Genomic DNA, 22,835 nt, shown 5'->3' with positions numbered 1-22,835 from the left:
TTTGTAAAGAGTATTCTCAACCAAAAATAATTTTATTCTTATCCTCCAAACTTAATTATGTTCCAGAGGTTGAATTTGTCTCAATTATTGTTTTAAATTTATTTATTTTGCAAGGCATAGAAGACAGAAAACGGTCACTTGCATATTTATCCTCCAAATTCCTTCAACATCTGGGGCTGGGAGCACAGAAGTCAGTGCAGGTGGCTGAACTGTCAGTAATTGAATCATCACCAGCTACTTTCCCTGGGTAGGAAGCTGGAGCAGCAGGAGGGCAGGCCTAGAGCTCAGGCACGTCTGAGGTGTGGGCAGCTCAAGACGCATCTTAAATGATAGGCCAGATGCCCCATCCCTTTGTTTAGTGAAAATTGCTACATTTTTGTGCTCAGGACAGGATGCTTTCTGAGCGAATTGCAAGGAATCACCTTAGAAGAATTTGTTGTGTAAAAAGAATGGCTGACTTGAGCACTGTTTGGGATGAGAGAAATGACGAGACACCTTTATCTCAGCTTTCCAGAAGCTGTTATCCAGTTGGGGTGATAAAACTGAAAAAATGACTGTAACACAAGATGGTATGCAATACATAGAGGCAAGTGAGAGGGCAGAGAAATACCACCTATGACAAGAGGAGGACATTTCAGATCTGATTTATCAGGAAAAGCCTCAGAGAAAATATTGAAACTTGTCTATACTTGGGTTGGCGAAGCATAAACTTCTCACATGTGAGAATGCCGAGTTGCATGGGGTCAGTAGATCTGGAGAATCTGGGAGGTGTGGACAACAGCTCTGCTCATATGAATGGACTGGGATAAGGTTAAACCGGGTTGGGAGGTATGGGGCTGGGTGCCAGCTCTAGACTGTTCAAATGGAGATAGGAAGCCCTTCAGGCTGTGGGGAGGGTGGTGTGGTGATGAAACCGGGGTTCTGCTGTGGGAGCAGGAACAGCTGAGTGGAGGTGTCGGGTGTGAGACAGTAGATATTGAACAGAACGTGTGATAAGGGCCGTGACCCCAGTGGAAGCTATCAATGCTGGTGACACCTGGGATATCCAAACAGGAGAGGGAGGAAAGAGTGGCACTTCAAGTGAGCCTGCATCAGCCAACGGGGAGTGTTGGAGCTTCAGGATCTCTGCAATCACATGCTATGCTCAGTCTAGATTATCTGTGTGGAGGCAGTGGCTGGAGAATCCAGGAGGACTCTTCATTGGTGAGCGCTAGAGAACCTCTTGGGTTCCCCAGCAGAGGAGCCTCTTCAGGGTGCCAGCCTCCACTGGGAAGGATGGGGAGTGGGACACTGGTCCAGGTGGACATCTGCAGACACTTGGCCATCCAGTGGGGTGTTGGGGGAACCGGCTCCAGCCCTGGCTCTAGGTGCCTAAGCACACTGGGCAGAGACGGTCTGGGGAAGAGCACAGAGACCAGGATTAGATTGGGTGTGAGCCACTGGAGAAGCAGTTTCTCCTTTCTTCCTAGGTTGGGACCAGAGTGCAGAGGTGTTGGGGGCATCAGGCTGTCACGTGGGTCCCACAGGTTGGGTCAGTCAGCATGGGCAGGCTTTAGTTGACAAAACTTTGGCATCAGGATTGCTTTGTGCAGTTGCAGATTCACCTCACCCATCCTAGGGTTTACCGGCCTTCCTCTGAGCTCTACCTTGTACATGTTGCAGAAGCCCTTTAGAGACTTGATTAGTGAAACAAACCACGCGGAGGATAGTCGGCAGCTAGAAAGGCCTGCTTCTGCACCGTTCTTCACTTACAGGGCATGTCTAAGGCCTGTGCCAGACTGGTTCTCCTGGGACCAGGTCTGTGCTCTTTCACTCCCGGATGGCTCCTTCCGGATATGTCAATTCCACTCAGGATGATGATTTCATGCCAAGTACTCATGGAAGAATTCAAGAGATGGGGTGGGGCGTGGTGGGACTTGGGCAAATACATTTGGAAATTTTCTTGTGTGTATGCCACTAAATCTTTCCATCATTTGTCAGGTTTTGAGCTAAGATTTGCTTTCATAATCAAATATATATACTCCCTAAACAAGTTAGAGAGGCTGCATAGGGACCCGTTTACCCAGAGATCCCACTTCTAGGGAACAGACACATTGTGAATAGCTGTGCTGTGCTGACAGATGGAGGAGAACTGAATTCTGATGACACCAACTAGCTCACAATTTACTGTGGCCCTGGACATTTTCAGTTATGGAGGAAGGACTTGCTGTGGCAGCCCAGGCCTGTTTCAAGAATTTATTCTGAACACTTGGGCAAGAAGGGGCCCTAAGAAGCAGCTCTTTTTGAATACTACATATTGTAAGGTTATGACAAGGTGGGAAAACCAAGTGGTGCCTTAATGTGTTTTTTATATTATTCCTGTCAGAACAAACAAAACAACACATGCATAAACTATTTATTCCACTTTATTCCAGTATGAGGTTACAGATAATACAACTCACAAACACACCAGTGGACACTGAAAACTAAGGCCATTCTGTGAATCATTTTTAAAAGTTGATGTTTTGCACATAATGATTTAAAACAAAATTACCCAAGCCAAGATTCCCATGTGAAATAACAATTGAAGGGGGAGATACAGGAACACATTAGGGCTGTCCTGTGGCACGACCATGCTCATTTGCTACAATGTCAGTAACAAGGCTGTCACTTGCACTAGGGTCTCTTGTCACCTGCCCCAGTGGGCCTGTGCTCCTGCACGACCAGTGTCTGGTCTTCCTAGCAAGTAGGAAAAAGGAGACTTCACTCGAGAAAACACTGTAGAACCCCTAGGAGAAGAAACGCAAGGGACTCAAACTAAGGCACTGAAAGTACATTATTTATAGAAAGAAATGTAAACAATTTGACACCCACAGGTTCCCTCCTGGGCGGCTTCACTGGGAAGGGACACAGGGGAAGTTTGTCAGGGCTGGGGCAGGAGTCGGGCAGCTTTAGGAATGCCTCCCTTTCTACAGACTTCAGTCAGGGCTGCCTGTATCCGACTTTTGACACGATGCTGTTGAAACAAGTAATCTGCAAGTGACTCAAGTGGAAATTATTTCCTTCTAACCCGTGTTTTCATAGCATTAACCAAGAAGCAAGTAATTTATCAGGATTCTTATATTAGGGGCTTATGCTAATATTTATTCTTTAAACCTCTCACCATGTTCTTTGGCTGCATCTTCGCAGTCTTTGGGTTTGTTTGCATCGAAGATGCTGGGTGTGGGTCCCTGAGGGCTCCTCAGTATCTTTCCTTGTAGGTTCCAATTTTAAGTGTACATTGTAAATAAAACATACACACACTGTTGACATTTCAGGGTGGTAAACTTCACTAGACAGCACTGTGCACCACGTGCAGAGTTAGCCTTGGAAGGACTGCAGCCGCCTCAAGACGCAGCAGCTGCTGCTCAGAGCAGGGGGCAGGTGTGGAGGGGAGGATTCCTGAGCCCAGTCCCAGCTCTCAAAGCGAAAGGAAGTCACACCTGACATTTGAGGATCAGTTGTGAAAAGTTAAACCACGATCTGTATAGTTCTCTTCTAAGAAGAAGAAAGTGGCTTGAACGCATAGGGAAATGATTGTAATTGAAAAATAAAGCCCACAAAAAGGAGGGAGACTTCTTTTTGGAGCTACCATTTTGAGTATCTAAAGCAGGTATGCCTCAGTGCGAGTGCTTTGTGATGATGAATTCGGTGTTGTGTAAAATACAGCCTGATGAGCCACTTTTTAGGATCAAAAAGTTGTTCCCTTTGGAAGCTTTGGAGAGGCACAGAGGCAGGTGGCTGTGCGAGCAGTGAACAGTGAGTGTGTGTGGGCAGCGCTCCTTATACCCAGTAGGAGAAAGCGGGCTTTACTCGCTTATCCAGGACAAACGTCCTGTTTTTGTGTTTAAACATAACCCGTAAAAGAATCACAGAAGCTATAATTAGCTTTTTTATGAAGCGAAGGAATAAGTTTGCATGTTTAAACCTTAAAAACCATTGTTAGAGGCTGGCTGGGAGCAGACCTGAATAATAAACAACTAATTAGCAAGCTCCCAGCAGGGATTAAAAACAGTTTAGAGGGACCCCATGCAAGTGGGTTGGTGAAAGCACTAATACTTCCCCATTAAAAACCACGGGTCAACAGCACCCTGCCTCCCTGGGCTTTCTCAGACTCTGCTCGCAAGGTGTCTGTCTACCTCCCGTGGCAATGAAACTGTAAGGACTGACGTCACCGTCCAGCAAAAATGGAGTATGCTGAAGAGCAGACATTCATCGCAGGGAGTACATAAAGCAACAAGGACGTCTGAGGCAGGAGTACAGCTGACAGACTTGCTAAGGGCGGACAGTTTTAAATTGCTTGCTGGCTACTTCCCGCAGCTCTGAGCAGCATCCCTCTTACGGGGTAAGGGTCTGCATGGCTCCCCTAGAGCGGAAATGCGATCACAGGCTGCGTCTGCTTCGGACGAGATGGGAACTACTGGATTTCCCACGGACTCCAAATGCTAGGAATATTGAAGGGAACAATTTGTCAAAAGTGGGTTTAAATATTATCATTGAAAGAGGAACGGGAAGCCTAAGACTAAAAAGAAAGATCCCTTTATTACTGAAAAGGAATTGCTGTAGGATTATTGTTTTGATTTTATAATTTGTCATGGCTGCAGGGGTGGAATCATTTGGGAAACATCCTTACTGCCTCATCCACAAGCATTTTGTCTTCTCTGCAGAAGTTAGGTAACATGCACACTGAGAAGACAAAAATCATCTTTATGGCTAAGTTTTAAAGAAATATCTGAAAAGACAGTTTCTAACAGAATGTTCTACATGTTTCTTTAAAGTATATGACTACTTCATATATACCACTGTGAACACAGAAAGGGCTACACCTGCCAACAAACTAGAGGGAAACCAGCGCTGAGCATGCATGAATGAGTTCAAGCAAAGATCCTAAGCTGCACTAAGTTCTGTCTTTTCGAAGTGGAGAGCCTGTGGTTGCTCCCTGAGTCACATCCAGGAGAAAAGGGCACAGGTGGTCTGCTGGGTCCGTCGGCACAAGGTGTTATGCAGACTGCAGGGCTTTGGGATGAGGGACTTATGCTTTCTGATCTTGAGGAATGGGATGGGTGTGATTAGCTAGGGAGGAAAGGGGGCGATGTCGGGACGGAGCTTGGTGCCACCTGGCCATGCCCAGGTCAGCGGGGGAGAGAGGAGTACTCATGCATGCCTGGTCTGCGGTAAGATTGGGCCTTCAAGAAAAACTTATGCATACCATGTCTGTTAAGAGCCTGATGATTGTTTAATAATACTCTGGCTGGAGTTATTTCACAGCAGTCACTTCCTGCTACATATGCAATATTGAAATTACATTCAGAGATCTAAAAAAAAATCATGTGTGTAGCAATATTTTCCCACAAAATCAAGTGCAAAATATCTTTAACAAATAAGATGGTAGTAAGAAATATCTTACACAGTCATGCAAAAATGCATCTTAATTTACAAAGGCTTAGAACATTTCCAAAATAATCCCCTAAGTTTTTACATTATGAACCTTACATCACTCATTTTTCTTTGAGTTTAAATATGCCTGTTTGTGTAAAAAACGGTAACAAGCAAGTTCGATGATCTCTAGTCCACCAAAGATTCTCTCTTGGAGCACGAAGACCACAATGGTGATTATAAAATACCACCGCACAAGACTGTACAGGTAGATGAGGAGGCACATGGCAGGGCTAAACAGGGTCCAGTAGAGGACAGACAGCAACTTGACCATGAGGACCCTTAGCTCGGACTTGCAAGGGGGAACCAGACTCTGTCCTGTAAAGTAGAAATTCTTCTCCCCCTGATAGAAGGCGCGCAGCCTCTCCTCTTTCTCTTCCCAGCGCTTGTGGCACCAGAGCTGAAGGTCCTCCTTGGATGTGGGGAGCGTGTCTATGGGATGCCGGTGGACGTGGAAGTGGATTTCCTTAGGGAAGTCACCCTGTAGGAGATGCCGCTCCGTCTGGGGGATGTTGTGGGGATATGCCACCGTGATGTCATGCACAGCATCAAGGTTCTTGCCTGGGGTTTGAAAAGATGAACACAGGGAGTGAGCAATGATCAGTGTGGGCAATGGTGCTGACACTGCAGGGCAGAACCAAACCACTCAACAGGACAGAGCGCACCCACTGACAAGGAGCCATCAACTGGTACTCCTGGGCCCTATGAGCCATTTTCAGTCCCCACCCACCTTTTCTGCTTGCTAATTCCCACAATGACATTTAGAAAGAAATTATCCTCATTCCCAGAGATCGTGATTGCCATCAGAGAACTACAGAGATGCAAACATTGTCAGAGTTGAGATAGGAATTAGGGGCTATCATATAACTTTCTGTTTCCTGTTAACACACTAATGAAAAATGCAAACGTTCGCACCTTCCACCCAGAGTTACCATGACAGCTCCTGGAGAGAAAACTTCAGAACTTCCACATGAAATGTAATGTTTAAACATTACATTACTAACTTGAGGCCTAGGTAAGGCCCTAACCTGGCACACCAGCTTCCTTAGCTGTTAGCAGCAGTCCCTTTGTAAGGTGTTGGAGGGACAGACATGAGTAAAACACGTCTCTCCCATCAGCCAGCATGTTCACTACATAACTGGGGAGACAGGCAGGCATGGCGCCACTCATACCCTTAGGGACTGCATAAGGAGCTGTCCTAAGGAGTTGGGGGGAGTGGCTCAGAGGTGAGGCAGAGAGCTCAGTGGGGGGCAGCTGGGACTACAGGAAGCTGCAGGCACACAGCACAGCCTCTCCAGCTGTCCTACATAGGATCCTAACTTCACTCTGCAGGTGGTGCAGGAGCATCTTAGTGACAAGTCACCTGACGAATTAAACAGAGAAAGGATCTGAATATTTCATTTCAGGATTACTCCAGGGGTAGTAACAAGAATGGTTTAGAGAGACCATGGTAAGACAGGGAGTAAATGGAGGCCAGAGTGAGACAGACAGCTGACACCCTTACAGGGAAGCACTGAGCAGACATGGCGGTCACTGGGAGTGGATGAGAAGAAAGGGAGTGACAGGGTGAACCCAGGCCTGTGCTGGTTTGGGGCACTGAGTGGACGGGATAGTCAACGAGGCTCACTCAGTCGGATCCCATGTGCAAGGCACAGAGAACTCCGACACTTTACCCAAGCGTACTCAGCATACTGATGCAAAGCTCCTTGCACACACATCATTATCGTCAGTGACCGTTGTTTAAGGGATCGGATTCCTGAAAGAATTGGATCATGCAGATAAAACTAAAAGGTGGTATCAAATCAGAATAGGAGCCACCAATGGGGTGGGAAGTAACTGGCAGTGAACATGGGGAAATTGGGTGACAAATATTCTAGTAAAGGATTTTATATGATGCTTGCACTGGTTACAAACTGCAAAACTTAAGATGTGTGTGTGTGTTCATTCTCCTTAAGTTTCACTTAAGAGTAATAATAGAGATGAAGATGAAGCCACTCCTCCCTGCTGCCAACCCTGTCCCACCACCTGTTCCCTTCTTCTGGACTCATTAGGTAATTCCCACTTTTTAAGAACTGACTCTTCCAATCTTCTGTAACTCTTTGTCAGTCTAAATTTCCCGGTGATCTACATTATGCTAAGGCTCTTACAAAATCATTAGCCTTTAAAAGAAGCTCTGTTACAAAAAATCAAAGTGGTTAAAGCAACAGCTTTGATTCAAATCAGAAGGACTGGCCCATTGGGAAGGCAGTTGTATTGCCTAAATCTGGGGTGGAGGAGGTGGAGGTGAAAGGTTCATGGAATACAGCTTCAGTGGAGCTGCGGGCAAACACCAGTGCACTGAGCAGCCTTGCCCAGTGGCTCACCTGGTATTCATGTGCCACACTAGATGCTCTTGTATCCCCAGATGCTCACAACACCCCAGACTAAAAAGGCTGCAAAAACATATGTATGATCAGTATTCTTATGGCCTACCTAGTATCTTCCCATGTAAAACTGTACGACCTAACTATTCCTCTACAATTACTTCACTGATCAAGTTGCAACACCCCAACGTGAAGTTTCAACTTCACTCTCTATAAGCAAGCTCTTTGTACACCACTAGGAACATAGTAAGTACTTTTCTTTTTGATCATGTTCACATAGTTGATTAGGATGGGAGGTGTCAACGGTTAGAGGAAAGTGGGTGAGACCATTGTTTCCACATTTCTTTGTCTTCTTGTATCTGGGAGAGCGGGGGAGATAAGCACAGTAAGTTCTTAAAGGTTAGCATGTAGCACAACTTCATCTAGTGAGAATGATCCCTATGGTATATTTTTCAATGTGGGTTCTGTGAGTTCTTGGTTGTAAAAAAACTACTGTAGTCTTGGGGTAGAAGGCAAAAACCACAGTATCCTAAAAATGGCTTCTTTGAAATTTCGGGCTTTCTAATGCTATGTCAAAATAATTAAAACACTTCTACTTAAAGGCAACACTGTAAATATTCAGTAGCAGAAGACAAGGAAGTAAAAAGAAATTGGATTAGTTTTAACACTTTCCTTAAGCATCACAGAGACTCTAAAGCCTGCTAACTTCAAACCAGGAGAGGAGGAAGTAGAAAAAAGCACTGATATATGGAGGGAGATAGTCAACTTGATAAGTCTTGGTAAGTTTTAAACTTTACATTAAGTAAACCTAAAAGCCCTGGATAACACAATGCCACATGCAACTCTGTTGTAAGTGGGAGACAGCCACAATCATCCCACAGGATCTGACAAAGACTCCCTGGCCTTGTGGGCTCTAACAAGGAAAGTCCATCTCCAGGCAACAGAGGTTCCAGAGATAAGCAAGATGGCAAAGGTTTGCAGGAGTTGCTTCAGAATCAAGTCACAACAAGGAAATCAACAGATGTGATTTTTACATTTATTAATTTATAATAGGGTAAAACATGTATTAAGAAAAAGAGTTCTTACAACTTACACTGCCTTTAAATCTTTTGGTATGAAAAGAGACTTTAAATATGAACATTAAGATGTCTGCTATTAGTAAAAGTCATCTTAGAAATGTTGCATTGCCATGTACACACCTGCATACTCTCCACTGGTCTTCTGCTGTAATGGTCTTAGGACCTGGACTTGTTAGATACAGTGTCCACTGGAAAGTTTTGCACTACTTTTGTAATGTGAGCATTCTATAAGAACAAACATATCTACTTGGGCCCAGAGCTGTTTCTTTTTTTTCCCTAGAAGGACAAACTTGCTTATTATTTCAAAATTTCATTTTAGTCTCAAGTTAAAGCCCATGACCAAATTCACAAGTGTACTATCCAAAAGGCAGTGTCTCCAGGCCTATGACACAGAACCCGTGATTTACCATAAGATCCTACTGCTGGGGCAAGCTCAATGGAACAGGAGAAAACAAAATCCTCAAATGTTTGTGTATTTCAAAGCACAGAGCTGAACAAAGCTTTGCAGTCTCTAAAGACATACAGAAGCCAAAGGACCTGGCTTGTCCATGACTAAATACTAAAGAAGCATCCAATAGTTTGATGACAGTGCAATACTCAGATGAATATATATATATATATATACACACATATGTATAATACATACATATATATCTCCATTTTTACCTTAGGGGTCTATCAGAATTGCTAACTGGAAATCCCCATTCCATAATCAAATTTATATAGAATATATAAAAATGCAACTTAGATTTACATTTTATTTTATTACTATTAAAACGTAAATCTATTTTATGTTAGCAGGATCTACATCTATAAATTTAAGTATATGTATTAGGAAAGCTGCATTTGCATTCAAATAAAATGCTGAGGCTACTAATTTTGTACATTATTCTTCAGAACCCAAGAAGACAGAAGTTTGATTTAGGAACTAGGTATTCATTCCTCGTGCCACTTTGACACAACTGAATATGCATGTCAACAAACCTGGACACTGGTCTGTGCACTTGGGGCAGATTCTGATTGATTCCAGGGAAGGGAACCTTTTTTATGACAAAGGCCATTAGGATATTTTTAATTTTTTTAAGATTTACTATTTTTACTTGAAAGGTAGAAATACAGAGAAGAGAGACAGAGGAAAATCTTCCATCCGATGGTTCACTCCCCAAGTGGCCACAACGGGCCGGAGATGAGGCAATCCGAAGCCAGGAGCCCAAGGCCTCTTCCGGGTCTCCAATGCGGGTGTAGGGTCTCAAGGCTTGGGCTAACCTCTACTGCTTTGCCAAGCCAAAAGCAGGGAGCTGGTTGGGAAGCAGGGCTGCGGGATTAGATCCAGTGCCCATATAGGATCCTGGCATGTTCAAGGCGGGAACTTTCACCACTACACTATTGTGCTGGGCCCCATTTGAATATTTTTATAACATCGTTTACAGGCCATGTAGAATTATCAGTTGAAAAAAATGAGCCTGACACCACCGTTGACTGAATCTCAAGTTCTACTTGCTATTGCCTTGGTAAGGCCAGACGAAATGATTTTAACAGCTGATCATTCTCCATTTCTAATTTAGACTAAGATTACAATAAATAAGACATTTCAGCTTCAAAATAAAAGGGTACACACATGCACACTTGAAATTAGCTGATATTAAGAGTCAAATAGTGGAGCCTGGCGCAGTGGCCTAGCGGCTAAAGTCCTTGCCTTGAACACACCGGGATCCCATACAGGCACCGGTTCTAATCCCAGCAGCTCCACTTCCCTTCCAGCTCCCTGCTTGTGGCCTGGGAAAGCAGTCGAGGGCAGCCCAAAGCCTTGGAACCCTGCACCCGTGTGGGATACCCGGAAGAAGTTCCTGGATCCTGGCTTTGGATCGGCATAGCATCGGCTGTTGTGCTCACTTGGGGAGTGAATCATCGGACGGAAGATCTTCCTCTCTGTCTCTTCTCCTTTCTGTATATCTGACTTTCCAATAAATGAATAAATCTTTAAAAAAAAAAAAGAGTCAAATAGCACTATGTTCTTTGTTAGAGAAACCATCTTTGTTTTCCACTAAGAAGTTTTGTTTTGCCTTCTGTCTTAGCTGAACACTTTACTTTTAATAACGATTATATGGTTGATCAGAGTGGGCTAGATCGAGGTTTAGGGGAAATTAAGTGAACTCATTGCTTCCAAATTTGTTATTTCTTCTTATTCCTGGGGGAAGGGGAGAGATAAATGGGGAACCTCTCCTGCCTTTTCACCACCTTATATCAACCCAGAGTCTCAATGTGTACATAATCTGGGGGTTCTGCCCAAGTGGTAGCTGAACACTTTAAACACAAAGTGTGGTGTCAAGACCATCCCCCATGACGACTCGAATGAGCTATATTACTGTCTCCTGATTTTGTGAGGGCCAATTGGAAGAGTTTGGATAAGAACCTGGCACATAACACAGCATGTGCTCAGATCCTTGTTATTTTGTTGCATGCCTCTAGATGGGACAGTGGCATTTAATTATCTGAAGTTAGTTTAGGATGAAGCTGTTACCTTCCTTCTTTCTCTAGATATCTTCATCATTTAGGAGAAATACCAAACCTATTAGAAGCAGAACATGGTTTATTCTCTAATACGCAACCCACTCTTTCTTTCTCAGTACAGAAGCAAAGCTGTTAGAGGACTGACCTTGGCTTTAAGCATGGGCTTTAATTTATCTCACGGCCATATTCCTCCTTCATCTCTGCGGCATTTTAAGCCGAGCATGGACAGTAAATCCCCCATGGCATTTGGAGTTAGACTGATGGTCTGTGGTCCAGTCACTAGCTACCTGCCCATCTTTTTTTGTTTGTTTTAAATAAGCAGAAGGTGACACTTTTATCTTTTCCAAAGAAAGTACCATCCTGGGTTTAAAAATCAACTCAGTTAAAGAGGTAAAACTAAAAATGGTTTCCTTGTGAACAATCTTGCACATCCAGGCTAATTCTGTTCTATACAGATATTTTCAGACACCGAGTCATATTTATTTCCTAAATTTGCTGAACTTTTTGTTTTGTAAATACAGGCAAACTTTTCTCAATGTATATCTGTCTTTCAATGGGTCCTGGTTCTTTGGGTCTTCAAAACAAGTTTCATGTTTTTGAAAGGATGAAAATAAATAAACATTTCCCACAGCTTGACCACACTGGTGTATTAATAGATCCTGAAAGGCAAGATGTGAATAACAATATATGCTGCTGAGGCTGGAGCTAGAAAAAGTGAGCAATATCACATCAAATGGAAGTCCTGGATCCGTAAGTGCCCAGTAATTAAAAATACTTATATGCTGTCAATGTACTTCATTGATAATTTCTAAAATTTGAAATCATGTAAAGTCTAGGTTAAGAAGAAAAAGGCCTGAAATGTATCTTTAGTACACACATAATGTATTAAAGCTAAATGCAAAAAAAAAAAAAATTCTGCTATGGTACATTAAGCTTTGTAGTGAGTGTGAAAACACTGACTTTACCTAGACAAGGCCAACAAACTTTTGGTATTTCAAGGCTGACTCATAAGTAGCGATAGCATGCAGCTCAGCTCCTGAAGATGCTTTAGGAGAGACGCCACATCTGCTGTCCCCTGCTCCCCAACAGCCTTGATGGGATTCACATGAGCTACCCAGGGCAATCCCTGCAGGGCCTGCTTCAGGAACATGTTCCCGATTCACTTTGCCACATGAGATGTGAGGGGGTGTTGCTGGGGCTAAGTGGCCTGTTTTGAGAATTCAGTCATTTGCTATCTTACGGTTTTATAAGAGCTCTTTATATAGTAAAGGCATTACCTAATTTAGCACATTTATTAAAAATATTTTATTCTAATTTGGCCGATGACCACTCTTTTGTTGGATTTGCTGCTCTGTGAACATAGCTTTTTTTCTTTTGTGCATTTCCTACAGGTTGTTTTTCTCCCAGAATCGATTGGCAAGGTTCCTTCTGTATGACTATTTTCTGCATAATGAAATGCAAATATTATGGCATCTTTTGCAACGGTATATTTGTAGACATCCAAAAAAATTGTCTGCAATATGTTAAGATAATATGTATATTTATTTCTAAAAATAGGGATGGATGTTTAGTTTCAAGATATTTTCCTTACCGGTTTAAAAAAATATATCAGCCTTTTATTTCACAGGTAGCATCTTTCAGTTATTAAAATGATAGGCAATGCCTCTTTTGGTTTGGTGTGGTACTGAAACAGTCCATGGCTTAAAGTCACAACCATCTGAGTTGTCTGATAGTGCACTTTCTTCTAAAGGATACAGACAGTCTTTGTTTACATGAATTAATTCTCTTGGGGAATTACCTCTAAATGCCTTATTACCAATGTGTGCGGCCTTCTACTTGTTGATGACATACAGAGGTATTTAGTCTGCTGCTGTGTGTTGTTTCCACTTATGCTATATCACCTGTAGCACTTGGGTCAGACTATTTTGTATGATGTAATCTGCTAAAAGGAAAGCTATTATAAACACAGTTGATAGATTTATATTTAGCCAACTAGAACATGCTAAAAAAATATTTAAATTGTGTTATATATAGTAAGTGAAAATTTACTATTTTGTGTTGAGTACTGAAAAACATTTTAAATCATAACTTCTGAAAAAGTATAACTGTTATTATAGTATAAAATTTCTTTTGTAAGTACCTCTTTTTTTATTGTTCCAAGCATATTTGAAACAGTATTTTTCTGGCCTTGAAAAATATGTACATTCTCATATAAAAATAAAATCTGTATATTATCATATACTTTACAGTCAAAACCAAAACATTTACCCATACTTTAAATGTTTATACATATGTTAACAAAGCTGTTGGAGGAAAACACTGAGGCAGCTTTTCTCATGACAGAATGTTCCCTAACTCTGTCCAACCTGAAGACATTTCCTTTCTAACACTGAAATTCCTGAAAGTTGCTACTGAAGAACTATGTAAATTTTCTTTTATTAAATGTTACTAATAAGAGTTTAAAGGATTATGAGAACATATTCTACATGTGATTTAACTACAGGGTTTTGCATTCTATATACACACAAAGCTAATGGTTATGCATGAGTACCACATAAAGTGCTAAATATTTGATTCATAAACATTAGTATTGAAGTCAAGAGTTATGTCACATATTAAGTCTATTTTCAGTAAAAATGCAGACTATTCTGTTTTGGCTGTGTCATATGGAAAAAGGGCATGGGTATTAATTTCATAAGGGGTGTTAAAAAGGCTCATGCAAATGCTTTTGATGCAAGATATTTTTTCATAATACAAATTCTTTTATTTGAACATCCTTGTACAGGAAGGCCAAGTCCCTATACTTAAGTGTCTTGTCTTTCTTTAACTCCAAGAATTTTTAGAATGTAAATTACTAAGGAAAAAATGGGCAGCAATAACAACAACAATGTGCTATTAAGGGTAAGGCAAAGGGTATTAATTCTGAGTTGTCTTTAGAATTCCCAAGTTGTCTTACATGTACTTAAACCTGTGCATCTGTCAACTGCATTGTTGATAACATGGACTTTTTAAGGCCATTTCCCCACCAAATTAATTTTTTTTTTCATTCTCATTATTATAAAGTGTCAGCACAAACTACTAATTTACTGGTTTTTTGAAATGAAAGAAACTGGAAAGAGCAGATACTTGTTCTCTCTGTGTTCTGATGTCAGCACTGCTTTGGGGCAATGAACAATGCACTTGGACATTACTACAAATGAATGCCTGCTACAGGTTGGGTCTCATTCATTCAAGAAGTTATCCTAGCACACACAGGGCCAAAGCTATAGACTTTTTTTGTGTGTGGGGGGGAAGGGATCAGGAGGAAAGGGTGGTCCTCTGGTAACAGAAGACAATCCTTATTATTCCTCTGGTATGGTTGTTGACCTAACCACAGCAGTCAGTATTGTCTCCAAAACCTTTTAAGGGGGCAAGTCTATCCTCACAGTGACCGTGAGCTGTTGCTTAACCTCCCTGAGCCTCACAGTCCCATCTGCTAGATGGGAACAATACTTCCCTTGGAGGCTGCCAGAAAATGGAAGGTTCCAGTTAACCTGTTTGTAAAGACAGTCTACTACATTTAATAAAGACATAAATTCTGTGCTCAGTATTTCAAGTTTCCTTTCAATCCTGCATTAAATTTCATTCTGTATGTATACTATACACATGTTATCTTTTAATATTTAATTACAAAGCATAAATGATTGGGAATTATGTAAATTCTTAGGTAAATTTGTTAGTTAAGCTTTGCCAACAGGGAACAACAGACTGATCCACAGAACCACCTTGTGACAGTCATTTACTTGAGCACAATCTTAGAAATCTGGAACATACCCAGTAAATAACAATATGGCTTAAACCTGTAAAACTATGCCCCAAAGCAAAGACTAATGCTACTATTCTCCCTTATTACTGAATACATGAGATCTTGCATGCAATTTCAATCTTTTTTTCCTTGAAAGAAGAAAAGAGAGTGAAGATGGTATATTGCCAATGGTATACTGCCAGTGGGGGCAAGTGGTTGCCATCAAAAGTAAGCCCCCTGGAGAGCATCTCCCGTTGCCCTGACAGTTGTGTATTACAAGTCATTCTGGTCTGAAGGCCACTGCCTCAGTCCTTTGCCATACTTCCTAGATTAGTGTTCTCCTTAAATGACCTAAGAATTAATTTTTTTTTTTCCATTACAAACCCAAATTCACATTTAGTAAAATTGTTTTAGCAAGATCCACAATCCTCAGGCTGAAGCCAGAGTTTTCTCATCAGTTAGCATGATTCCACCACAGCTGTATGCATTCTACAGCAGAGGCTTAACCCTCAAACTGTAGGGACACATGACACAGAGGGCGAGATTTCTGAACAAAACTGTGTCTAGACTAAGACTGTTTCTCACTTGGGCCCTCCGCCATAACCTCCCTAAAATAACCAACTAAATATTCTACCAGGGAATATATTTCATGGTGTTTGTATTTAATATAAAAAGTTGTAATTCACTCACTGGCCCTTCCAAGATGGCAAAACAACAGGAAGTGCTATTTTGAAAGTGTAAAAGACTAAAAAATGCTTTAAAGGCTTTATGTAGCTCTGACACATAAGTTTCAAAGAAGTATGAATGACAATTAACAGCATATAGCACTTGGATACTTCTGGCCAAAGCAGATGACCCGTTTCTGATTTTTTTTTTTTTACCTTCTTCCTCCCTTAGTTGATGTCAAGAGGCTGCCAAGGTAATGCAACACAAGACATTAGCCCAAGGCCCTTTAAAAGTTAGCATGTGTCAACTTACAGTGCCTGGTTTTGAAAAGCTAGAGTGTCCCTTCAGCTTTTCACAGCAGAAAATTCATGGGGATTTTGGCAGCCTGAAGATTCTAGAACCAGTTGTATTATTCCTAAGAAGAGTTGATATACTTTCTTGTCTAAGTATTCCTCAGATTTTACCATCTAGAAATCGCTCAGTGTTGACAAAATTCTCACAGCTGCAGTGAGTGAGGGAGTAGGAGTTTCGAGTTCTATTAAGGATACTGTCTAGTAATTTCCTGGGTAATTGTTCTGTCCTACCAGAAGAAAGGCAGAATGAGGGTAGACCACTAAAGTAACCTGGGGAGTAAGGCAGATTCTTTATTTGCAAATGTACATTAGGGAAAGAAAGTGCTCCCACTAGGGATTAATTCTTATGAGCTGGCACACAGATGTCAGTAAGACCTACTATACTAACTAACCTGGAGAGAATGTGAAATACAAGAAACACTTTGTTCTCATGATTCTGGGGGCTGGGAAGTCCAACAATAAGGTGCCAACAGATCTGGTGTCTGTTGTGCAGGCCATCATTACATGGCAGAGAGCAGAGAGGGCTAGTCTCACAGGTCTCCTATCAAGGCTACTTCACCTTCATAAGCTACTCGCTTCCCAAGACCTGCCACCTCCTGCAACAGTACCACAGGGGCTCATGCTTTGACCACATTGAATGAAACATTTATTACATGACAACAGAAAATATCCACTTGAGTAATGACTGAAATTTATGTTTGATTTCAGTTACAACAAGCAGAGTCAACATCTGGATTAGAAGCTACTGATGCTATAAGCTGCAAAAACAATAGTGAGGTGAGTGTCTACACATATACAAGGCTAAGCAATATTCCCTAAATTCACACCCACTCACACTTCAGAAGGTACCCTTTTGTTATCATAAGGCCTAAGGGCTGAAATGAGATCATAGAAGATTAATGCTACTCTGATTTCTAAAGGTCACATCCTTAGAAGACACACAAGATACGGCCATAGAGGATGGAGGCAAAATGGAGTTAAACAAGGCAAGCTACCAGAAGCTGGAAAAGACAAAAGAATGCTTCTTCTTGTGGCACTGGGAAAGATCTGTTGTCCTGCAAGCACCATGATGTGAGAATAAAAACTTTCTAAATTTTATGTTATTTATTTGAGTGGTAGCATTTCATAGAGATTTCTATCTGCTGGCTCTCCCCGAGTGGCTGCAATGGCCAGGGCTGGGCATGATAGAAGCCAAGGGCTTTTTCTGAGTCACCCACGTCAGTGCAGAGGACCTGGTAATTGGGCCAGCATCAACTGCTTTTCCAGATGCATTAGCAAACAGCAGAATAGGAAGTGGAGCAGCCAGTAATTAAACCAGCACTTATAAGGGATGCTGGCATTGCGGGAGGCAGCTTTACTTGCCAAGCCACAAATACAGAGTATACTGTTAAGAAATAAGTATTAGGAATTTGCTTTGCTTGTAATCCTGCTTCTAAGGAAGGAAATTTCCTGAAAGGTTTTATTGTAGTTTTGACTCAAAAAGAACAAAATCACCTAACTGTGACAGATGGCACTCCATGAACATTCCTGGATGGCTAGATTACTGTTAAAACATTTAGTTACCGTAACTTACACACTTGTCCCACTTTGGGACAAGGAAGAATAATCTTGCTAGATAGGAATGCTAACTGGGTCAGCAATAGAGTACAAAATGAGTGGTATTGGGAAGGGAATAAGGCTGACATTGCAATTTTGCCTGAAGGTCCTCGAGGCTTCTAAATTTAGTAGTGAAAACCATTTCTTGCTGCTTCTGCCATGCCCATCTCATTAACGACAGAATCATGTACCCAGACAAGATTGAAAAGAGAGGCCTTCCTGACCTTTAAATCAGCTCAGCTCTTCAATTAATCCTAATCCAACAGGAAATAAAGAAAACCCTAGATGCCTGAGTAAATCCTCCTAATTGTAGAAACCCTTCATTGGTAGATGAGCTCAATACTAAACACAGAGCTGTGGTCTTGGTCTTAGACCCACATAGCTAAAGAGGTTTCATATCACCACCATTTCACCCAGCAAAGGCTACATGGAATAGCAGGGCTTCTAATATTCTTGGTGTTTATAAGAAGTATGTGAAGAAATTAAGATTAACATATAAACAAACCCTCTTCACACAGAAAACTTTGAAAAAGAGCAACAAAGTTGGAGGACAGATATGTAGAAAAGCAGAACAAAATCGGAAACACCCCTACACTTACATGACCAAATCATGCAAATGTTAACTTGTCAGACTTAAAACCGAAAATTCAAAAAGAAAACTTTAAAATTTTTGCTTAGCAAGAGAATAAAAGTGAAGAAGTGTACTTCATCAACACGGTGACTCACTGTAAGGCAAGATTACTGAAATGAATAGGCAAGTTACAGATGAGACAATATTTTCAAACTATGTATATATACATATCACATTATAAGTGATCCATTTATTACAAATAACCCATCTATTAAATAAAGAACTCTTACAAGGCAGTTTTTGAAAAAAAAAAAAGGGTATGACTGGAATCAACATGTCACAAAAGAAGGAATATGAGAGGCAAATAAATCCAAGAAAGGAAGTCTAACACTGCTATTTTAAGGGAAATATAAAACTACTATGAGTGTCACAACTAGAATGTCTACATGGAGACCAGATCAGGTTTTGGTGAGGATGGGACTCACACACTGCCAACAGGAATCACTCACAGCAGTGCAGCCCCCAAGTAATTCGTGTCTGCACATGTACACAACAATCCTGCATACAATATCCTAACACAGAAACAAACACCATCAGTCTATGAATGGGTAAACAAACTATGGTGTATTCCATGTAATGGATTACCATTCAGCAAGGAATAAGCTACTGACACAGCAGTGCAGATGAAAACGCAGCATGAATGCCTCTAAGAAAGCAGGTACCGAGGAATGTGTCCTATACTTTACCATCATACAGACATCCAGAGGGCAAAACCACACACCAGAGGGCACAGCACTGGCTTTCTGGGAGGAGGGATTTGACTGCAAGGGATTCATGATTCAACTTTTGAGTGATGTAAATCTGTGATACTAAACATTTTCCAAAACACATCTAACTGTAAACTTAAAAATGAACATTATTTTACTCCTAAAACCTATCATTTTTAAAAGCTTCTCAAATATTTGCCCTAAACACATTATAAATGCTACAATATCACAAATTTGCACTATGTGCAATAGTCTAAATACAGCTTTACAAAAAGCTGCTTGGATTTTTGTCAAGCCAAATTATTTAAAGTTTGAAACAAATCCAAAACTTATTCAAGTGAACCACTTCTAATGATTCTTTTTTTGGTATTGGCATTTTATTGAAAACAGAATATTTTCCTATTTGTTCAACTAAACATTAACATATCCACAAGTTTTGCATTATAGCTTTGCATCATTCTCCTGGCTAATGCACTATATAATTCCCTAATTAAAGAATTACTCTAAGTACAGCTTGACATTTTAAAGTTTCTACCACTCTAATTTCTTTCAAGGTCACAAATAACTGTTCTGCTGTTTTCTTATTACCGTATAGGAAGGAAAAGGGCTCGATCAACACTCTTCTGAAGATAATTCAATTGGATGTGACAAAGAAAATAAAAAAAAAATTGTGAGACACTATCTGAATCGATATTTTAGAAGCAGATAGCTCTAATTATTAAAAATTCTCAGAAAAGCATAGACTTAATGTTTTTCATACAAAGCGTGCACACACACACACACACACACACAAAACCTTGTCTCCCCAGTCCCTCAACTGCCTTCACTCCCCTCCTGTAAAATGCAAAGTGAATATTCCAATGACAGTGTGCCATCTAATCTACTTAGTAGTTAGGTTTGGAGGACATATTTTTATATTTAGTCAGTACTGTAATATAGAAACTCAACACATTTGGGAATTGATTTAAATATGCATCGCAACCTTCTGTCCAATCATTGACCACAACACAAAACAGTCCCTTCACATACATATCACAGCAGTTCAACAAGCAATGTTCTCTAAAAGCTCTTCCCCCAGCAAGTATAATGGCATGTGTCAAAGTCACTTCCTGTCTAGCTTCTAGAGTTAGTGCAGTCCAGTGGCTGCAGGTAAGATCCACTTAGGCTGTATGGGAGGTTATTCCTAATGTAGCAAAGGGTCTCATTTTAGCTCTTTACATAAACTGATCAACTGACTGGTTATGCTAGAAGGAAACAGACTTCCGACACTCTTAACCATCCAAGTAGAATCTAATTTAGTGATGATGATGTATTTTTGGCAAAATATAATTTACCTTTCTAACATAAATTTATTATCATAGAACCATAAAGCAAATGAGCTAAGCTAACTTTAATGCCCAGTCCTTGAGGTTTAATCTCTTCTATTTCACACATTTACATAATCCCACTGGCTGCTGCAGGTCCTCTGGCTGCTGTGTGCCCCAGGAACCCAGTTTGGCCCAAGTACTGGAGCAGGAGTGGGGAGTCATCCTGAAAATGGAGGCTAATGTGTGTTCTTAGTGAAGTCCTCTCCACTAGCCACAAGCAGGCCCCTAGTAGCACTCAGCAATCATACTCATTTCCTTAGTCCATTTCATATCTCATGCCTAGATTTGATGATTTCATATCCTTTTTTTTCCCCTCCCAGCATTTCCTTACCATTCCTGATTTTATCCTTCCTCTGAGAAAATAAGCTGCAAAGAATTATCCATAAGCACTGGCCATACTACCCACTCCTGTCATCTAAATTCACACCCTTAGCTTTTTCTTATAACATGCACCATCTAGCTGTCCACAGTCACACTAAGGAAGGGCCTACCCCTCCACCTACATGTTCTAGCCACCTCCTCTTGTCTACTTAATGAGGCTGCCCAGCAATCCCTATAATCACTTGTTCCTGTCTTACTTCTCAGTATGTTATAATTCCTCCCCTCTTGACCCATACCTCCATCAGCTGTCACTCATTTCTCTGCTCACTTATGCAGTCAGATTATTTGAGCTGTTGGGAGTCACTATCTTCAATTATCTCTCATTATTCTTAACTTGTCCCAATTAAATCTTTGTCATCACTTCACCAAAACTTCTTATCAAGCTCTCTGGTAATCTTCATGTAACAAGCCCATTAACTCCTCCCCTCCTAGCTTTTTCATCTGGCTTCTGGCTACATTCTCCTCCTGGTTCTTTTCCAACCTCACAGGCCACTTGGAAGGCCCTGGTGTTGAGTGCTTGACTCTGGGTTCCTAAACAATGCCCTGCCCCAGGGGCTAGAATCTGTTTTCTATCTACTCTCTTTTCCCAAATGGTCTCTTCCATCCTTGCAGCTTTAAATATCAAATATGTTCAGGTACTTTCCAAATCTGTGACTTCAGGCTGCTCTCCCAATTTAAAATTTCAGATTTGGCTACTCATTTTACTTCTCCTTTTGGAAGTCTAGTAAGAATCTCCAAGTGTAAACTGAACTTCCTCCTGGTTTTTCCCCTCAAACCAGTGCCTCCCATGGTCTCTATCATTACTCCAATTCAAGCCAAGACTCCATCATCTTTATTTTCTTTTGTTTTATTCCATATTTAACCCACCTGAAGACCATAATGGTTCCATCTTAAAATATATCCAGAATCCAGGGGTTTCTCACCCCCTCACATTGGCCACCTCTCACTACGGACTGCTGTGACACCATGTTTTCCCCCTTTCCCTTGGAGATTTTTCTCAACAGTCTCTCTCTGTCGGTCACGACATCATAACCACTTGTGTCCTCTCCCAAGTGCTTTCCTGTCTCATACACAGAAAATGCTAACATCCCAATGGTGACCCTCACAACCTGGTGCCTGTCTGCCCTCATTGCTGCTGCTCACCTGACTTGCTCTGCTCTGGTCACATTGTCCACTAGTAACACCCAGGCATGCTCACATCTACAGCTTTGCTGTTCCTTCTACTGAAAATCCTCTTGACAATGGAGCTGTCAGTTGGGAGGGTTGCCTCACCCTTTGATCAATGAAATCGATAGCATTTCAGAAATATCCAAACCAGCAGGACCCTGGGTTAATATTTGGGAGGCTGAGTGTGGCTTCCCCCTTTATCTCTTCCCTCCCCTCACAGACAAGAAGACAGAAAGAGTTTGGAATCAATGATTTCACCCACTTTTCCATAATCCTCAATCTTTCCTACCCTGGTCAACCAGGCAACCATCCAAAAAAAAAAAAAAAAAAAAAAAAGAAAGAAAAAAAAAAAAAGAGAGAGAGAGATTTGGCTCAGCATGACAGTCTAGTGGCTAAAGTCCTAGCCTTGCATGTGCCAGAATCCCACAAGGGTGTCAGTTTGTGTTCTGGCAGCCCTGCTTTTTCCATCCATCTGCCTGCTTGTGGCCTGGGAAAGCAGTCGAGGACAGCCCAAAGTCTTGGGACCCATGTGGGAGACCCGGAAGAAGTTCCAGGCTCCTGGCTTCAGATAGGCTCAGTTAGAGCCGTTGTGGCCACTTGGGGAGTGAGTCAGTGGACAAAAGATCTTCCTCTCTCTCTTCCTCTTTGTATATCTGACTACAATAAAAATAAATAAATCTTAAAAAAAAAAGATGTCAGGGCTGGTATGGCAGCATGGCAGGGCAAGGCTGCCACCTCCAACATCAACATCCCATCTGAACACTGGTTCAAGTCCC

General features: G+C 41.5%; 1 protein-coding gene and 1 long non-coding RNA gene across 2 annotated transcripts in view; one reads left to right on the top strand and one right to left on the bottom strand.

Moving 5' to 3' along the window:
• Positions 1 to 2,393: 2,393 nt before the first annotated feature.
• LCLAT1 (lysocardiolipin acyltransferase 1) overlaps positions 2,394 to 22,835 on the bottom strand; it is a 141,186-nt gene continuing 120,744 nt past the window's right edge. The window contains exon 7 of the mRNA XM_040993021.1: positions 2,394 to 6,015. Coding sequence (XP_040848955.1) covers positions 5,513 to 6,015 — 503 coding nt within the window. The 3' untranslated portion in view covers positions 2,394 to 5,512. The remainder of the gene's footprint in view (positions 6,016 to 22,835) is intronic.
• Positions 12,019 to 17,313, top strand: LOC121164783. The gene is made up of 4 exons (XR_005885161.1): positions 12,019 to 12,121; positions 14,193 to 14,308; positions 16,919 to 16,987; positions 17,131 to 17,313. It is a non-coding gene; the product is annotated as an uncharacterized LOC121164783 (long non-coding RNA).

Source organism: Ochotona curzoniae, unplaced genomic scaffold (genome assembly GCF_017591425.1).
Source record: "Ochotona curzoniae isolate NIBS_2020 unplaced genomic scaffold, NIBS_Ocur_1.0 contig_883, whole genome shotgun sequence".
NCBI lineage: Eukaryota > Metazoa > Chordata > Mammalia > Lagomorpha > Ochotonidae > Ochotona > Ochotona curzoniae.
The sequence above is the reverse complement of the archived record's forward strand: the minus strand, read 5'-3'. Positions and strand labels throughout refer to the sequence as shown.